At 42.9% G+C, this 17,500-nt stretch overlaps 1 protein-coding gene across 1 annotated transcript in view; it reads left to right on the plus strand.

The window, feature by feature from the left end:
- LOC143296607 (uncharacterized) overlaps positions 1-17,500 on the plus strand; it is a 104,567-nt gene that overhangs the window by 81,091 nt on the left and 5,976 nt on the right. Inside the window, exons 9-11 of the mRNA XM_076608635.1 lie at positions 10,691-10,822; positions 14,196-14,360; positions 17,281-17,471. Coding sequence (XP_076464750.1) covers positions 10,691-10,822; positions 14,196-14,360; positions 17,281-17,471 — 488 coding nt within the window. The remainder of the gene's footprint in view (positions 1-10,690; positions 10,823-14,195; positions 14,361-17,280; positions 17,472-17,500) is intronic.

Here is a 17,500-nt window from a genome sequence, read left to right on the forward strand (position 1 = left end):
GGCAAGGGGGGTAGCGGTAGTTGTGGCAGTGGTTGTAGTAGTAGTAGTGGTGGTAGTAGTAGTCATGGTAACGAGGCAGTGAAGGAGAGGAAGAAGGAGAAGGAGAGGGAGGAGGAAGTGAGGAACAGCCTTGACCACCTGAGAGTCAGCCGCGAGAAGAAGCGGGCGATGCATTATGTGTGAATCTTTTTGTTTCGCGGTTTCTTTATTGTTTTTATTATTATTGTTGTTATTGTTATTGTTTTTATTATTATCTCTATTTCTTTTGTTTCTTATTTTCTTTCTTTTTTTTTTCGTTTCCATCTTTTTTCTTTTCCTTTCTTTCATTCATACATGTTCCTTTTATGAAAAAAACAACTCGTGATTAGTTCATTTTTAGGTTTCAGGTTATCATGGTATTTGAACTGGTCTGCTTCTGTCTACATCTTTTTGTTTTCTTCCCCGTTGTTTGAAAATATACATATATAAAGCTGCATGTATACATGGGATGACCTTTTGTTTTGAAATGTAGATATCGTATCTTAGTTTGCAGTGAACAGAAGCAGAGAGAATGTGTTCTCTCTCTCTCTCTCTCCCCCTCTCTCTCTCTCTCTGTGGAACGTTGGGACATCTTTTAAGCTGGATGTTTTAGAACTGAGTGGGTGGTCAATTGTTTTTAAGGGGTGCACTTCATAGATAAAGAAAAAAAAAAAGAAAACGAAAAGATGTCATAAACATCAGCCAGTTAAGACGATAAATACATATATCAAGTTGGAATTGACTGCTTTATCTGTAAACACGGATAAGTATGCAAGCATATCGTAAGAGATTTATATAAGCGCAAGCTCAATTGAAATACCTAAAAAATGATTAGTTGAAAAAAGAAAGAAAAAAGCAACGAAAAAAAATACTGTCAAGCAATAACAACAATACTACTACTTCTACTACATCTACTCCTACTACGACTACTAAGAAGAAGGTGACGAAGGGTGATGATGTTGAAGAAGATGGTGATGGTGATAGTGGGTACAGGTTTACTACTCAGTAGCTCTATCCCAATAATTTTTTTTTTTTTTAATGGAGAAAGTATGGGGAACTGATATAGTTATTACCTGACCGTTGTAAATGTACTTCTGTGTTTTATTTATTTATTCATTCATTTACTTATTTACTCAGTTATTTATCTGTGTAACGTGTAGTTTTAGGTATTATCTATGTATTCATTCATTTACAAACTTATGGATGTATGTTTGTATCTACTTGTCTGTCTGTTCGTTCTGCTCATCTGTTTACCGGTGCTGTTTCTCGTGTCCATGTGTGTAGATTGTATTATCTGGTGGTTGGGAGATGGAGGAAGGTGCGGTTTATATCTCCTTTGACATAACAGTGCCCCTTTTGACGTCTAAAATGACACTTTTTGTGATACTCTTTTGTCTCTTCATAGACAGAGCTTCGTCAGTTGTTGACGTGGTTGTTGACATGGCTGTTGACATAGTTGTTGGCATGTTGAAATTGTTGTTTATATGGTTGTTGACATAGTCGTTGACATGGTTGTTGACTTGGTTGTTGCTAATGCTGGGGCAGTTGCTGTTGTCACCTGTACCTACAGTCCTTGATACAAACTCTGTGCAATGTATGTTGACACCAGATTCTGTTTCGTACCCCATTTTGTAACACGCACCACCACCACCAATGATAATCTCGCCAGGTTTGCACTAAAGCGTTGTTGGATTGTAGACCTTGATAATTTTAAAATTCAGACAGCCCTTGACATTTACAGAATCAGAATCTCTTTCTCCGTGTCGACAATAACATGGCTCAGTGCAGGGATAGGTTCTCGGCGCTATGCTATTTGCTGTTTATGAGAAACCGGTGAACATCCGCAGGTGAATAATTCATTTATTTTTCAGAGGCACGTTGAAATTAATGCCTTTATTTTGGCAAACAACGGCACGTGCAGCTAGTGTAATGAGCAGTGTTTTGTTGCACATGCACTTTTAATTGTATTTTACAATCACGATTGTCGTTTATAAACCACGGAATAAGTGAAATTTAGACTGAAGCATTGGTTTTTTCAGACGTATTTTTTCATGTTGTACCTGGTGAAGGTATGCCAGAAACAGCCGTCAGTGTGTTCAGTGAGAGCCTGGTTTTGAACCTAATAATGCAGCATGCGTGATTGAAATTATCTCTAAGTTTTTTGGGTTTTTTTTAAACTAACATTCAATGAAAACACAGGAGGTGATTCTTGACTTTTTTTGGTCAGGTCTGCAGTTTTCAGCCAACTGCAAGCCAAAAGAGTGAAAACGAAACGGTGTGGTAGAGTTGTGAAACTGATGGTTTGATTCGGACGGAAAGCGAGCTGGGCTGGGTTCTTCTTTCCGTTACACGACCAGCATCGACTTGCCGATGTCTCTGTCGTGGTTCATGCATGCTGGATATTATCGTGTCTCCATAACCCACCGAACACTGACATGGATTACAGGATCTTTAACGTGCGTATTTGATCTTCTGCGTGCGTATACACACGAGGGGGGTTCAGGCACTAGCAGGTCTGCACATATGTTGACCTGGGAGATCGTAAAAATCTCCACCCTTTACCCACCAGCCGCCGTTATCTTGATTCGAACCCCGGACCATCAGATTGAAAGTCCAACGCTTAAACCACTCGGCTATTGCTCCCGTTGTTGCATGTGCCATTTTAGTCGAGCTAAGTTTGCATACAGTTATGAAATTTTCCTCCCTTAATCTTTGCAGTTAGCTTAGAGTTTGTGAATGTTATTAGCATGTAAGCAAATTTAGTGTTAGCAATGCAAAAAACCCAGTCATTCGGATGAGACGATGAACAGAGGGCCTGTGCGCAGCGTACTACTGACAAAGAACCCATGGCCACAAAAAAGTGTTGTCCTCTGGCAAAATTCTTCAGGAGAAATCCACTCAGATAATGTTCACAATTATATAAGCACGCACTCAATGCCAGGATCGTGCGTTGAGTTATGCTGCTTCCAAGCAGTTTCCTAGTATATTCCGTGTATGATAATTTTATTATGGAATTGTATGAACACAGCCACGCCTTCTTGAGAAACTGAAACTGCAACTCTAGCCGTGAAGCCTAGTGGACTGTAGTCAGACAAGTTGTAAGATTTCGCTGTCATGGTCAGGAATGGAACCAATGGGTGGTTCAGATTGAAATTCCTGTAGGCTTTACTTTTAAAAGCGTTCATCGTCTGCCGTGCCTGTTGGTGTTGTGCTGAGTACGTGTCTTGTGTCGTCAGTTTGGTGGTCACTGGTGATTCCTGACTCTCGTTGTGGCTTCCAAATCGTGGTAACCGTGCGCGCGCGCGCGCGAGAGAGAGAGAGAGAGAGTGTGTGTGTGTGTGTGTGTGCGCGCATAATTATATGTATGAGTGTGAGAGTGCATCTGAATTTGTGTGTGTGTGTGTGTGTCTATGTGTGTGTGTTTGTGTGTGGGCGGGTGCATGCGTGTGTGCATTTGTATATGTGTCTGTTCGTGTGTTCGTAGGTATGTGCGTGCGTATGCGTTCTCTCTCTCTCTCTCATTCTCTCTCTCTCTCTCTCTCTCTCATCTCCCTCTCTCGCTCTCTCCCTATCTCCCTCTCTCTCCCCCTCTCTCTCTCCCTCCCTCCCTCTCCCTCCCCCCCCCCTCTCTCTCCTGTTGTTTTGTATTGCTTTGCTTTGAAGTGTGTGTCATTCCACTGTCCTCACCCATGCATGGCAGTGCTCATGGATAATTCATGAATGTTCGTGAACTTTTCAGAGACGCATGCAACTGGCCATTAGAAGTCCAAGACTGAACAGTTCAGTATTGATACTGATCAGTGCATTATTGATAGGATGCCGTGGCTGTGATGGCACGCACTTCCATAAACACGATCACATAAAGGCAAACACACATACACACACGCACACTCACACGCACACACACACACACACACACACACACACACACCCAAAGATATGTCGACAGACATATGTTTAATTATCACATACACACTCATACGAACTTGTGCTTGCACGCATTTGTACGCAAACGCGCGCGCACACACACACACACACACACACACACACACACACACACACACACACCACACACACACACACACACACACACACACACACACATCTCCAAGTTTTCTATTTTCCAGTAGAAGCATCCAGTAGAGAGAGAGAGAGAGAGGGAAAGAAGAAGAAGCAAGCACGATTGCTATCAGCCACACACACACACACACACACACACACACACACACACACACACACACAAAAACCACGCGCGTGCAGTTGTCCACTTTAGCTGTAAATCCCCTAAAATCATGCACTGGAAACAGAAAAAGAGGAGAGAAAAAGTCAAACATGTTCGATAGCAATCGGTCACGCACACACGCATTTATTTGTTCGTTGGTGTATGCCACACCTTTATGACGCTTTTTTTCTGTTTAATTACGTTTGTTTTTGACAATGACCATAATGATGATGATTAGTATAGGCACTGGTTTGTGCTATTACTTGTCCGTGTTCTTCCGAAAACACAGTCGTGTCTTTCGTGTTGTTTCGTACCAGCGCTGCGTGTGAAACAATTCAATCAGCTGGCTGTGGCTTTCTGCAGCTCTTTGCAGCTTTTCTTCTTGTATGCTGTTGTTGCTTCTGTTGCGTTGTTAACCCTTGCTATGCTATTGTTATTATGATATCTCGTGCTTTTGCTGTTGAAGATTTTTCTTGTTTGTTTGGTTGGGTTTTTTTTTGCTGGGTTTTGCAAGCTACTATTGTTTGCTTTCAGGCTTTTCAAGGTATCCATTTCCGTTTTGTTTGCACCCATTCTCTTACCATTAACAACCATTTTAATCCCTTTTAATTCCGTTTTTCTTTTTTGTTTTCTTTTCTTTCTTTTTTCCTGTTTGTTTCTGCTTGTTTACGTTCATTATGTTTCGCTTTTTTTAAGCTTCATGGAGCATCTGGCTGATTTATTATGGATTATTGCTGTTACATCTTCTTTCTAAGGGAGAAGCGATGTTTGTATCATCGTGTGCGGTTTCAGTTTGATTTATTCAGTACAGATAGCTAACGACAACAACCCGGATATTTTTTACACAACAGAAAAAAAAAGAAGGGAAAAAAAGTCCCTTCCATTGTTGAAGCGAAGTCAGTGTTTTCGTGTGCATGCACAGTGTCAGAATGATTTATTGAATATGGAACAGCTTTTGACAATAGTTTGCCATTTTGATGTTCTGGGGGGGGGGGCGGGGGGGGGGGGGGGGGGAATCAGATGACTGATGCCATCAATCATCCATTCTGAATGTTGAAGGCCCACGAAGCCTATTTTCGTGTGTTGACTGCAGGGGTGTTTATCGATCTTCAACCCTCAGACCCCTCCCCCCCTCCCCTCTCCCCTCCAGTGTCATTCAATCATCTCTACCATCGATGTAAAATTGACTGGGCTCTGTGTTGGCCACTATCGGTTAGTTATGCGTTGGACTTGTGATCAAGTGTTCACCAGTGATCAGGGTTCGAGGCCCCGTTTCAGTATGGTTTTGTGTCCTTGGGAATAGCACTCTTGTCCAGTTTTCCTCACACTCCACCCGGGTGTGAACGGGTACCTGACTTCCGGTTGGGGAAGGTTCAAACGGCGGAAGGAGAGGACTGGGCCCCGCCTTCCTGTGCCTAGCCCTGGACATTGGGTATAAATTCGCCCCTTCTTTCACAAGCGAGGAAGGTGGTGGAATGGTTCGATTCCCGCTTTCGCCCTTTCTCCCGAGTTTGACTGGAAGAACCAAATTGGGCGTCTAGTCATTCGGATGAGACGATAAACTGGGGTCCCGTGTGGCGTATATGGATTTGTCCGAACGCAGTGACCGCCTTCTTGAGAAACTGAAACTGAAACTCACTACTGCCCCGATTGTCGTAAAAGCCTTAGGGACCTTTAACCGTCCGTCCGTCCGTCTGTCCGTCTCTCTCTCTCTCTCTCTCTCTATATATATATATATATATATATATATAACACCTAACCTGTACCAGAGCCCAAAGACAAACCTAGATCGTTTAGCGATATGTTGTTTTTCTTTTTTTTTCTCTTTTTTTTCTATTATCTTTTTAGTTGTTGTTTTTTTCATCGTATTTTCATCCCGGTGATGGCCAAAGATGTACGGATAGTTAAGCGTCGAACAACATGAACTGTATTGTACTGAATCCTCCTCCTCTTCCTCTTCCTCCTATTCCTCTTCCTCCTATTCTCTTCTGAGTCTTTGGAGGTAAGGAGTCAAACATAACCTGAATATTCTTACGTTTTACCACGCGCACATTATGCAGTATGTAGCATATGCCCAGTGTTAAGTTTTGAAGAAACAACGTTTTTAGCCTCGTAAATTGTTGTATGTAGACTCTTTTTTTTCTTCTTTTTTTATTATCGTTTTTAAACAACCAACTTCATGCTTAATATTGTATATTTTTTTGTTTTTTTTAATTTTTCTGGAGCAACTGATATTATTTTGGAACTGTTAAAAGGTTGACACAAAATTCTGGTCGTGCATGATTCACCTATAATTTATTTATGAGGTTTTTAATTATTATTGTTGTTATCATCATCATTGTTATTATTGCAGATTTTTTTTCTTCTCCAAATTCGAAACATGTATGATCACGGTTGTGACGTATTTCCAAGGAGCCTGATTGTGACGCAGGCTTCTCCTGCTCTGTCCCACGATATGACCTTCAATATTGACGTCATATCGCGCGATCACAGTTGAATTATTTCGTGTCAGTGCATGGGATTTCCTTGTTCTATTCTAGTCGCACCAACCTTGTCTTTTATATTACTGACATTGTATTTTTGTTTTGGGATAAGGATCTACCGTTCCCCCCCCCCCCCCCCCGCCCCCCCCCCATCCCCCGCTATTTTCCTGAATTTGTGTGAAAAGACATGGCCAGATATTTTCTGAACTTGCATTTAAAGTCCTAAGATACAGCTGCAGTTGTTTTTTTTTTTTTTGTTTGTTTTTTTTTTGTTTTTTTTTTTTTATCTCCCCCCCTCCCTCCCCTCCCAACCCCGTATCTTTCTCTTTGTATGCCTTATTAAACCCGGCAACATTATTTGAAAGGGGACAATAATCATATGTGATTTATGTGATTATATTTACGGATATCTAAGTCATATTCTAGTGCATTTTTCTTCTTTATAAAGTGAAAACAAATATGTACTAGTGCATTTTTCTTCTTTATAAAAATATGTACTAGTGCATTTTTCTTTTAAAAAGTGAAACAAATGTGTGTGTGTGTGTGTGTGTGTGTGTGTGTGTGTGTGTTCCGATAATTATCTCTATTCCTTATCAACAAGCGAAAAGATTGTGCTCATGATATGCATTTATGTGCTTGTTTTGATGCTGATAAAAGAAAAGAACTGGCGAATTTTGTTTGTGTATATTCTATTATATCATATTATATTATATCATCTGCGTAGCAGTGCCTCATGCACGATCTCCCCCCCCCCCCCCCCCCCCCCCCCCACCTGCCTGAATAGTTTTTGTATCATCTCTTTATCTTGGTTTGCGTGTGGGGGTATTGTGAAGCCTGAGGGCTGCAGTTTGGTGTCTGTATGTATTGCTGTGGGAGTATCCGTCACGTTGTAGAAAAAGTAACACACACACACACACGCGCGCGCGCACACACTACACGCACGCACGCACGCATGCACGCATTCACACACACACACACACACACACACACACACACACACGCACGCACGCACGCACGCATTCACACACACACACACACACACACACACACACACACACACACACACACACACACACGTTTTTGTATGTATGTATGTATGTTCTTTCGTTCTCCAGTTTAACGTCTTTTCACTGTAAGTTATATCAGACGAGGGAAGGAAAAAAATCGAGGGGGGAAGGGGCGGGGGAATGGGGGGGGGGGAGAGAGAAATTACTGTATGTATGTATGTACGCGCGCGCACACACACACACACACACACACACACACACACATTTTTATATATACTCACACACACGCGCGCACACACACAACACACACACACACACACAAACACACGCACACACACTCACGCACACATACACACACGCACACATACACACACGCAGGCACACACGTCAAATTAAAAAAAAGACAAAACAACAACAAATCTTGATAAATATTGTCTTTTGTTTTGTCAGATAAATATGCAGTCTGTGTTTCATTCATTTTTAATTTTTTAAAATTATTATTAGATAATCATGCAGTAACCATCTTCTTTTATTCTAACACCAATGTCTTGTATGTATATATGCTTTTTTAACTTCCATTTGTTTGTTCGAAGAATCATAAGCAAACGTAGAATTGTTCGAAATTAACCCATCTTTTGCTTCTGTTTTGTTTTTCTTCTTGTTCTTAACTCTTCCTAACAACTTGTATCTTCTGTTTCGATATGTGAATAAACCTTTGTACAAGTAATAACCAAGACTTCTGTTTCCTTTTGTTGTTCCGTTTTCTGCTAACCGTAGTGTGGTTTTGGTTTACGCTTCACGTAGCTTGCTTTCCTCTGGCTGATTTCTCATACCTCGTTTTGTTTCGGTGTGTGTGTGTGCGTGTGTTGTGTGTGTGTGTGTGTGTGTGTGTGTGTGTATGTGTGTGCGTGTCTGTGTCTATGTCTGTGTGTCTGTGTCTGTATACATTTTTCTGTGTATGTGTGCGGCTTCGATCTTAACATCCTATGCGCTTACTAACCTCTAACACCTAATTTTTTGTTTGTGTGTCTGCATGTCCGTCCATCCTTTTGTCTGTTCTTCTGTCGTCTGCATATCTGTCAGTTTGTCGGCCTGCCTGTCTGTTTGTCTGTCTGTCTGTCTGTCTCTCCCCCTCTCTCTCTGTCTGTCTGTCTGTCTCTCTCACACATATATATATATATATATATATATATGTGTGTGTGTGTGTGTGTGTGTGTGTTGCTTCAGTGAGTATCTGTGTGCATGTGTGCAGTTTGTGTGAGTGTGTACACGCAATGTATATGCGCATGTGAATTAATGTTCATTGGTGCGTGCGTGTGTGTGTGTGTGTGTGTATGTGCGTGAGAGCGACGAGAAAGCGTTTGTGTGGTTGCATGTGTGTGTGCGCACGTGTGGGTATGCGCGCGTGCGCATTACGATTCCTCCGTCCCCCCCAAAAAAAAATCACACTTCGGAAGCCACAACGAGAGCATGAAAGGAATCAAAACCGAATGTGATTCAGTCGTCATGCACGAACCAACATGCTGACCTACTACCATTGATTGTTGGGACTTTTATGACACACGACGGGGTTTTTTTTACAGCAGATTCATTGAGAACGTTGTTCCGTGATGTCCCTCCGTGGACAATATTGCAATATTTAAAAGAAATAAATATTTTTAATAGTATTTAATATAGTATATGCTTAGTACAAAAGTTGTGAAATTTTTATCATGGAGTGATCACAGTGCAGTAGAAAGCTGAAAACATTGGGGTGGCCCATCTGCGGTGATCAAACTTTGAATGGTGGATAGCCCTGATATGGCCTTCATGGTCGGCTGGGCTCTAAGCAATATTTTTAATTTAATAATAGCTACAGGCTCGGGGGCTGGGGGGGTGTCAGTGGTGGCTTTTAGATAGATTGGAGGTATGGGGGTGGAGGGGCGGGGGGGGGGGGATCCCTTACTACATGAGGAAAATCACCACAGGGAAAAAAAGATGATCGCGGACGAATGGCTGTCTATACAAACACATACAGAGGATTCAAAGGATCTGGCCCCAAGGTGCTGTCATTTTGGAAGGTCTTCTGTACCCCCACCTTTTCTACCCCCTAGGCGTCTTTGCAGCTGAGCCTCGATCACAAAATGGACACACACACACACACACACACACACACACACACACACACGTACACATACGCCTGCGCGTGCACACATACACACACACAGACACACATCCCATTTTGGGGGACTGATGTATCAACACACAGCAGATATATGTATATAGATATAGATATATATTTGTATTTCTCTTTATATCACAACAGATTTATCTGTGTGAAATTCGGGCTGCTCTCGCCACGGAGAGCGCGTCGCTACACTGCAGCGCCACCCATTTTTTTGTATTTTTTCCTGCGTGCAGTTTTATTTGTTTTTTCCTATCGAAGTGGATTTTCCTACGGAATTTTGCCAGGAACAACCCTTTTGTTGCCGTGGGTTCTTTTACGTGCGCTAAGTGCATGCTGCATACGGGACTGCGGTTTATCGTCTCATCCGAAAGACTAGCGTCCAAACCCCCACTTAAGGTCTAGTGGAGGGGGAGAAAATATCGGCGGCTGAGCCGTGATTCGAACCAGCGCGCTCAGATTCTCTCTTGCTTCCAAGGCGGACGCGTAACCTCAAGACCATCACTCCACATGTACACTATATGTATATATATATATATATATATATCCCCATTTATCCATCCATCCATTCGTCCATGCAACAAGACACCAACAACAAATAGGATAATGATAATAGTAACAACCCGTGATGCCTGTTCCTCGTTGCACAGATATAGACGTGGAAGGAAATGACGATGTAAAACAGCAGCCTCCGTATCAAAGCACAAAAAAAAAGAAAGAAAAAAAAAGCCTAATGATATACAATTTTAGGGTGGTGGTGGTGATGGTGGTAGTGATGACTGTCCGTCCACTGCAGGCGATGGACAACGGAGTCAGTGGTGGAGGAGGGGGAGGGGCAGGGGGAGGAGCCAGTTTCAGCATGGAGGACAGGTTACGTCAGCTGATGCTGGACTCGCAGCAACAACAGCAACCCCCACGGCCTTTGCAGGTGGGTTGTGTGCGTCTGGGGTGGCTGAAAGAGGAGGTGTGTGTGCGTGTGTGTGTGTGTGTGTGCTTGCGTGTGTGTGTGTGTGTGTGTGCTTGCGTGCGTGTGTGTGTGTGTGTGTTTGCGTGTGTGTATGTGTGTGTGTGTGTGCTTGCGTGCGTGTGTGTGTGTGTGTGTGTGTGTGCTTGCGTGTGTGTGTGTGTGTGTGTGTGCTTGCGTGTGTGTGTGTGTGTGTGTGTGTGCTTGCGTGTGTGTGTGTGTGTGTGTGTGTGTGTGCTTGCGTGTGTGTGTGCGTGTGTGTGTGTGTGTGTGTGATTGCGTGTGTGAGTGCGTGTGTGTGCGTGCGTGCGTGTGTGTGTGTGTGCGTGTGTGTGTGCTTGCGTGCGTGTGTGTGTGTGTGCTTGCGTGTGTGTGTGTGTGCGTGCGTGTGTGTGTGTTTGCGTGTGTGTGTGAGGAACAAACAGCGTGTGCGTGTCTCTGTGTGCCTGTATCAAAGAGTGAGTGAGCGTGTCTGGATGTGGGAAACTAACTAAGCAGTCAATAATAAGTTTGAATACACAGGGTTCACAGAAAGTTAAAGGACCACTTGAAAATTTCTCCATCCACTTTTCTTCCTGGGGAGCACCATTTTTTGTAATGATGCCGAATTTCCCGCAAACACCGGTATATATGGTAATGATCACCACTCATAACCAGCAAGTGTACTTTAATAAAAGTGCACTAGGATCATTGTATGATAGTCATTCGTGTCGGACTATGACCATCACAACAGCAGAGGAGACAGTTGCTATCCTGACTGTCTGGGTGAAAAGTTGATTATAGTGCAGAGTGTCTTGCCCAAGTTACAACCCCACTGTCTCGGCCAAGAGACAGGCGTTGGGATGGTCCCCAAAGGCCAACTGGTCCTCAAGGCTGCAGCACAAAGAAACAGTGCAATCTTAACCTCCTAGTTTGAAAGTCGCAGTCCTTCACAAGAGACTAAGCTGTAAATGAATTCCCAATGCAATGGAGAAACCATAGATCATACAGCTATCACTGCGCTGTTGGCCCAGCTGTAAGCTTATGTCAATCTGTGATATAAGCTTGTATCTTTAACAATGAAACAACAACAACAACAAAGATCGTTTAATAACAATGGAATAATGATAAGCCATGTCAAAAAAACAACAACAAAAAACCCCGCATGTTTCAAGCTGTTGAGGACGTGAAACAGCCTGTGGAGTGAAGGCCTAGAGGTAACGCGTCCGCCCAGGAAGCGAGAGAATCTGAGCGCGCTGGTTCGAATCACGGCTCAGCCGCCGATATTTTCTCCCCCTCTACTAGACCGTGAGTGATGGTCTGGATGCTAGTCATTCGGATGAGACGATAAACCGAGGTCCCGTGTGCAGCATGCACTTAGCGCACGTAAAAGAACCCACGGCAACAAAAGGGTTGTTCCTGACAAAATTCTGTAGAAAAAATCCACTTCGATTGGAAAAACAAATAAAACTGCACGCAGGAAAAAAAAAAAAAAAAAAATGGGTGGCACTGTAGTGTAGAGACGCGCTCTCCCTGGAGAGAGCAGCCCGAATTTCACACAGAGAAATCTGTCGTGATAAAAAGAAATACAAATACAGCCATTAGTGTGTTCATTGAGAGGACAGTGATAGACCATGTGCCACCTGGCATAGGTTAAATAATTTTTCGATTTTTTTTCGGGGTCAGCATTTTATGAAAACATATCTGCTTTTATGAAATGGTCGTTAACTTTTTGTGAAGTCTGTATGCCAGTATCCGTGCATTCACTCAGCAGCAGTAGTTTCTCTTATCAAACACACAGTGCTCTTGTTTTCAGCCTTTCAAACACCTGGTTTTGGGGTTCTTATTCTTTGGTTAACTTTATACTTTTGGTTGTTCTTTCTTGCTTCGTGTGTATTGACATGATATTAACTGCTATTCTGACTCCACATTTCCTTGCTATTCTGACTCCACATTTCCTCTGTAAGTTCTGTTTTTTTCCCTTTCGTACTCTCTCTCTCTGTGTCTCTCTGTGTGTCTCTGTCTCTCTCTCTGTCGCTCTCTCTCTCTCTCTTTCTCTCTCTTTTCCCCCCACCTGATTTTCCTGACTTTTGTGTTATTTTCCCCTCGAAATGTTCTTCCTTTTTTTTTTTTCCTTTTTTTTTTTTTAAGCAACTTTAGATTGTTCTTGTTAATGTTTTTCTGTGTGTATTGAGGCAGAACTTTTAACCTCTGTGCAGAATCATATAATGTTCTATTCCGAGTTCCCCACACCCCCTGCCCCACCCCGCTCAATTGCTGGATTTTTTTTCCCTTTTAATCGATTACTTTTTCTTTTTGGTGAAATGGGGGTTAATACTAAGGGTATCCCCAAAGTCTGGAATGGTAGTAAGAATGAGCATTATGAATAACATTATAGAGCATGTTCCAAATGACCCACATTGGAACACACCGATTCAGTTTGATACTGCCATCCCATTAGTGGAGTGATGGCCTAGAGGTAACGCGTCCGCCTAGGAAGCGAAAGAATCCGAGCGCGCTGGTTCGAATCACGGCTCAGCCGCCAATATTTTCTCCCCCTCCACTAGACCTTGAGCGGTGGTCTGGACGCTAGTCATTCGGATGAAACGATAAACCGAGGTCCCGTGTACAGCATGCACTTAGCGCACGTAAAAGAACCCACGGCAACAAAAGGGTTGTTCCTGGCAAAATTCTGTAGAAAAATCCACTTCGATAGGAAAAAGAAATAAAACTGCACGCAGGAAAAAACACAAAAAAATGGGTGGCGCTGTAGTATAGCGACGCGCTCTCCCTGTGGAGAGCAGACCGAATTTCACACAGAGAAATCTGTTGTGATAAAAAGAAATACAAATACATTAAGACTCGGTTGATATCTTTATCACACACTGAAAAGAAAATGAAAAAGAATGAAATCTCTATGATTTCAGACAACTCATAGCCGGATACTGACACACGCGGCACGCAGCACTGTCAGCACGTGCTGTTGTAATCATTGGCTCACGCTGCTGACTTGTCCAATGAAAAGCCTAGGAAAAAAAAAATGACAGAGAAATTACAGTGGAGGTAGTGACTTAGGAGGACTGTGTGGCTGTCTTGGATGCGATGGTCCCGTCTTTTAGTTTTTCAACACACGAAGAAATCTTCTTGTGACAAAAAAAATGATAGGAATGATTTTTTTTTAAAATTACATGTCAATACACGGTCGAGCCAGATCTCTGTTTTTTGGGTTTTTTTTAACAATGATATGTCATGTATATTTTGAGGATTTTATTTTTCTGCTTACAAAGCCCCGTCTTTTTTTAATTAAAATTTTTTTTTTATTATTATTTAAAAAAAATTTTTTTTATTGATGATAAAGTATGATGACGGCGAGTTGCTCCTCCCACCGCCTCCATCACGTGACTTCGGGGACGGCGTGACATTGGGCGGGGTGACTGTCGATCACTCCGGCACCGACGGGGGACCACGCCCCTCGCCTCAAACCCCCGACCTTTCTCACTCGTCACGAGATCAGGGTTACGTGGTAGGTGGCACTCTGGAGTTAACTGCAGTTAGTGGGAATGATGACGTGTGTGTGGGTGATGGGGGTGGAGGTAGGTAGTGGGAATGATGACCTGTGTGTGGGTGATGGGGGTGGAGGTAGGTAGTGGGAATGATGACGTGTGTGTGGGTGATGGGGGTGGAGGTAGGTAGTGGGAATGGTGACATGTGTGTGGGTGATGGGGGTGGAGGTAGGTAGTGGGAATGGTGACATGTGTGTGGGTGATGGGGGTGGAGGTAGGTAGTGGGAATGATGACATGTGTGTGGGTGATGGGGGTGGAGGTGTAAGGGATTTAGATGGGGGAGGGTGGTGGGGAACAGAAGAGGGAGGAGGAGGGGCGGGGGTGGGGGGGGGCATGTCAGAATACCGTTGGTTCTACTCTTGTCAGCCACCATTTTAAAGTGTTAATTATTAAACAGCCAACAATCTTCTAAGCAGTTCGAATAAACACCGAAGAGCTATAGCCCAGCTTCTGTGCAGGGATGAGTGAACAGTGGTCTCAGTTAGGAAGAGTGTTGGGTATCGTTCAGTTTCGTGGATGTAGTTTTCTTCTCCTTCTTCTTCTTCCCCAAGCTAAGTGACTACGAACAACACGCTGCTTTCACTATATTTACCAAGAAAGATTCTCTGTCTCCCCGTTGGTGTTGATTACAAAAAAATATTTCTCAAAAGCTGTTGTTGTCAAATTTTTCTCAAACTTTCAAACCAGCACTGAAGGTATCTGTGTCTTTTGAGCCTGGGAGACACCAAGGTGCATCATTATGAAAAGAAATGCAGGATTAAATAATCATGCTTTACATATATTTTAACAGACCTATTTCGGGTTTACAAAAAGCGTCGGCACACACACACACACACACACACACACACACACACACACACACACACACACAATCTATCTATCTATCTATCTGTACATACATACATACAGCATTTTCGATCCTCGAGTATCAGATGGTGTCGTGATGCTCAGAACACCCGGAAGCTGGATGATGATAATTATCGACCACGAGATGGGTCTTGCCCCTTTCTCAGCAAATCAATACCATTGCCTTCCTACAATCGTTCCGTGGCCAGTGTGCACAGGAGCTGGCCTTGGCCTGCTGTATGAGCACGTTTCATCATTCCGATGGGCCGGGCAAACACACGTCTACATCACTCCACCACACTAGACTGGGCTGTCTGTGTCGAGAGAGAGAAAAGGAGAGAGAGAGAGAGAGTGTGTGTGTGTGTGTGTGTGAGAGAGAGAGAGAGAAGGGGCGGGTGGTAGGGGGGAGGGAGGCACAGGCATGGACACGGACATTGTTTTATTGCCATTGACAATGCTATCCTATTGGCAGGGGGGACAATCAATATATGAACAGACAAAGGAATATATAACAGCGGTATACAGAAAAATGAATATAAAAAAAAAAAACTAACAAAAACAAAGAAACAAAAACAAAAAACAAAAAGGAAAACAACAGCAACTGTGAATGTGAATGTGAACATCGACAGTCACAGTCGTACATTCTTAAAGGGTAGACTGGTTGTAAGCAATGTAGCTGGCTATGACGTTACGGTCGGAGGCATTATGAATAGCCACACACACGTACGCTTACAGTTCACTCACACCTGTTCACATTCACACGAGAGAGAGAGAGAGAGAGAGAGGGAGAGAATGAGAATTTGAGTCTATAATGTTTGTGTCTGTGTGTTGTGTGACAGAGAGAGAGAGAGAGAGAGAGAGAATGTGTCTACAATGTGTGTGTGTGTGTGTGTGTGTGTGTGTGTTGTGTGACGGAGAGAGAGAGAGAGAGAGGGGTGAATGGAAGAAAGGCAATAGACAGAAAGGTATTATAATTATTATATATTCGGTTTTTTCTTTCCCGATTTCCAGTCTTTGTGAAAGGTTTCCGTATATGTGAAAGGTTTCAGTCTTTGTGAACACTTTGGTTTCTACCTTTCATGTTCTGACTTTTTATTCATACTTTCCGAATTTTAATTTTTGCATGCTTAACATCCTTGTCATTTTTGTCTGTTTTGATTAGACTTTTCCTTTTTCCTTTTCTTACATAATACCGAAAAAAAATCAGCTGTTATCGATAAATGAACCTCTTCCTACCAGTACTGATACTTCTACTTTTGTGATTAATATAAACAACAACTATAATGATGACTGTGATAATCTTATGCCTAATCATGACGATGGTACTACCACTACTTCTACTACCACTACTACCAATACTGCTACTACTAATACTACTACTTGTAATAATGATAATAATGATATTGATAATAATAATGATGATGATGATGAACACACACACACACACACACATGCACACACACATGCACACACACACACACACACACACACACACACACACACACACACACACACACACACACACACCACATCTCACACGCGAACTCGCTATGTTGTTACGATGTTGTGGTGATTTCAACGCTGATCCACACAGACCGTCATTTCTCGAAAAAAAAAACCCAAAAAACAAGCAAACAAACAGACAACGCCCCCCCCCAAAAAAAAAACAAAAACAACAACAACAACAAAAAACAACAACCTTATCACTGACACCGTTTCCACACAAACCCTTCCCTTTCTCTCCCCTCTCCCTCATTTTCAGACTCTGTTTACTTATGACACCAGCTCAAGAGGACTTTGTAAAGCCAGTTTGCCCTGCAGTTTCATGAAGCCTCCGAAATACAATCTTTGATGTGTTCTTAGTTATATGTCGTCTAGTTTACTATGTTTTGTCAAACTATTCACAATGTTTTTTGTAAAACATTGATGTACACCCTTGCCCCTTCCAAAGAGGCCATGGTCTCTCATGAGTAAATTATCTGTATATCCATGTCTGTATCCATATCCATATCCGTATCCATTTCCAAACCCAGCCGTCCAGGCCCTCAGAGAGACGTCCAGGCCCCAGAGCGGAAGCCATGCTGCATCGGGATGTGACCAATCAGCTGTCAGACAGCTACCGACGTCACAGCGCCACTTCATCAGGAGGCCAGTACACCAACTATGCTTACGTATCCGAGTCGATGTCTCCACCCGTCTACAGTGACACTCAGAGCCAGAGGAGGTAAGGAGAGAGAGAGAGAAGGGGGTGGG

This window comes from Babylonia areolata, chromosome 21 (genome assembly GCF_041734735.1).
Source record: "Babylonia areolata isolate BAREFJ2019XMU chromosome 21, ASM4173473v1, whole genome shotgun sequence".
Lineage (NCBI taxonomy): Eukaryota > Metazoa > Mollusca > Gastropoda > Neogastropoda > Buccinidae > Babylonia > Babylonia areolata.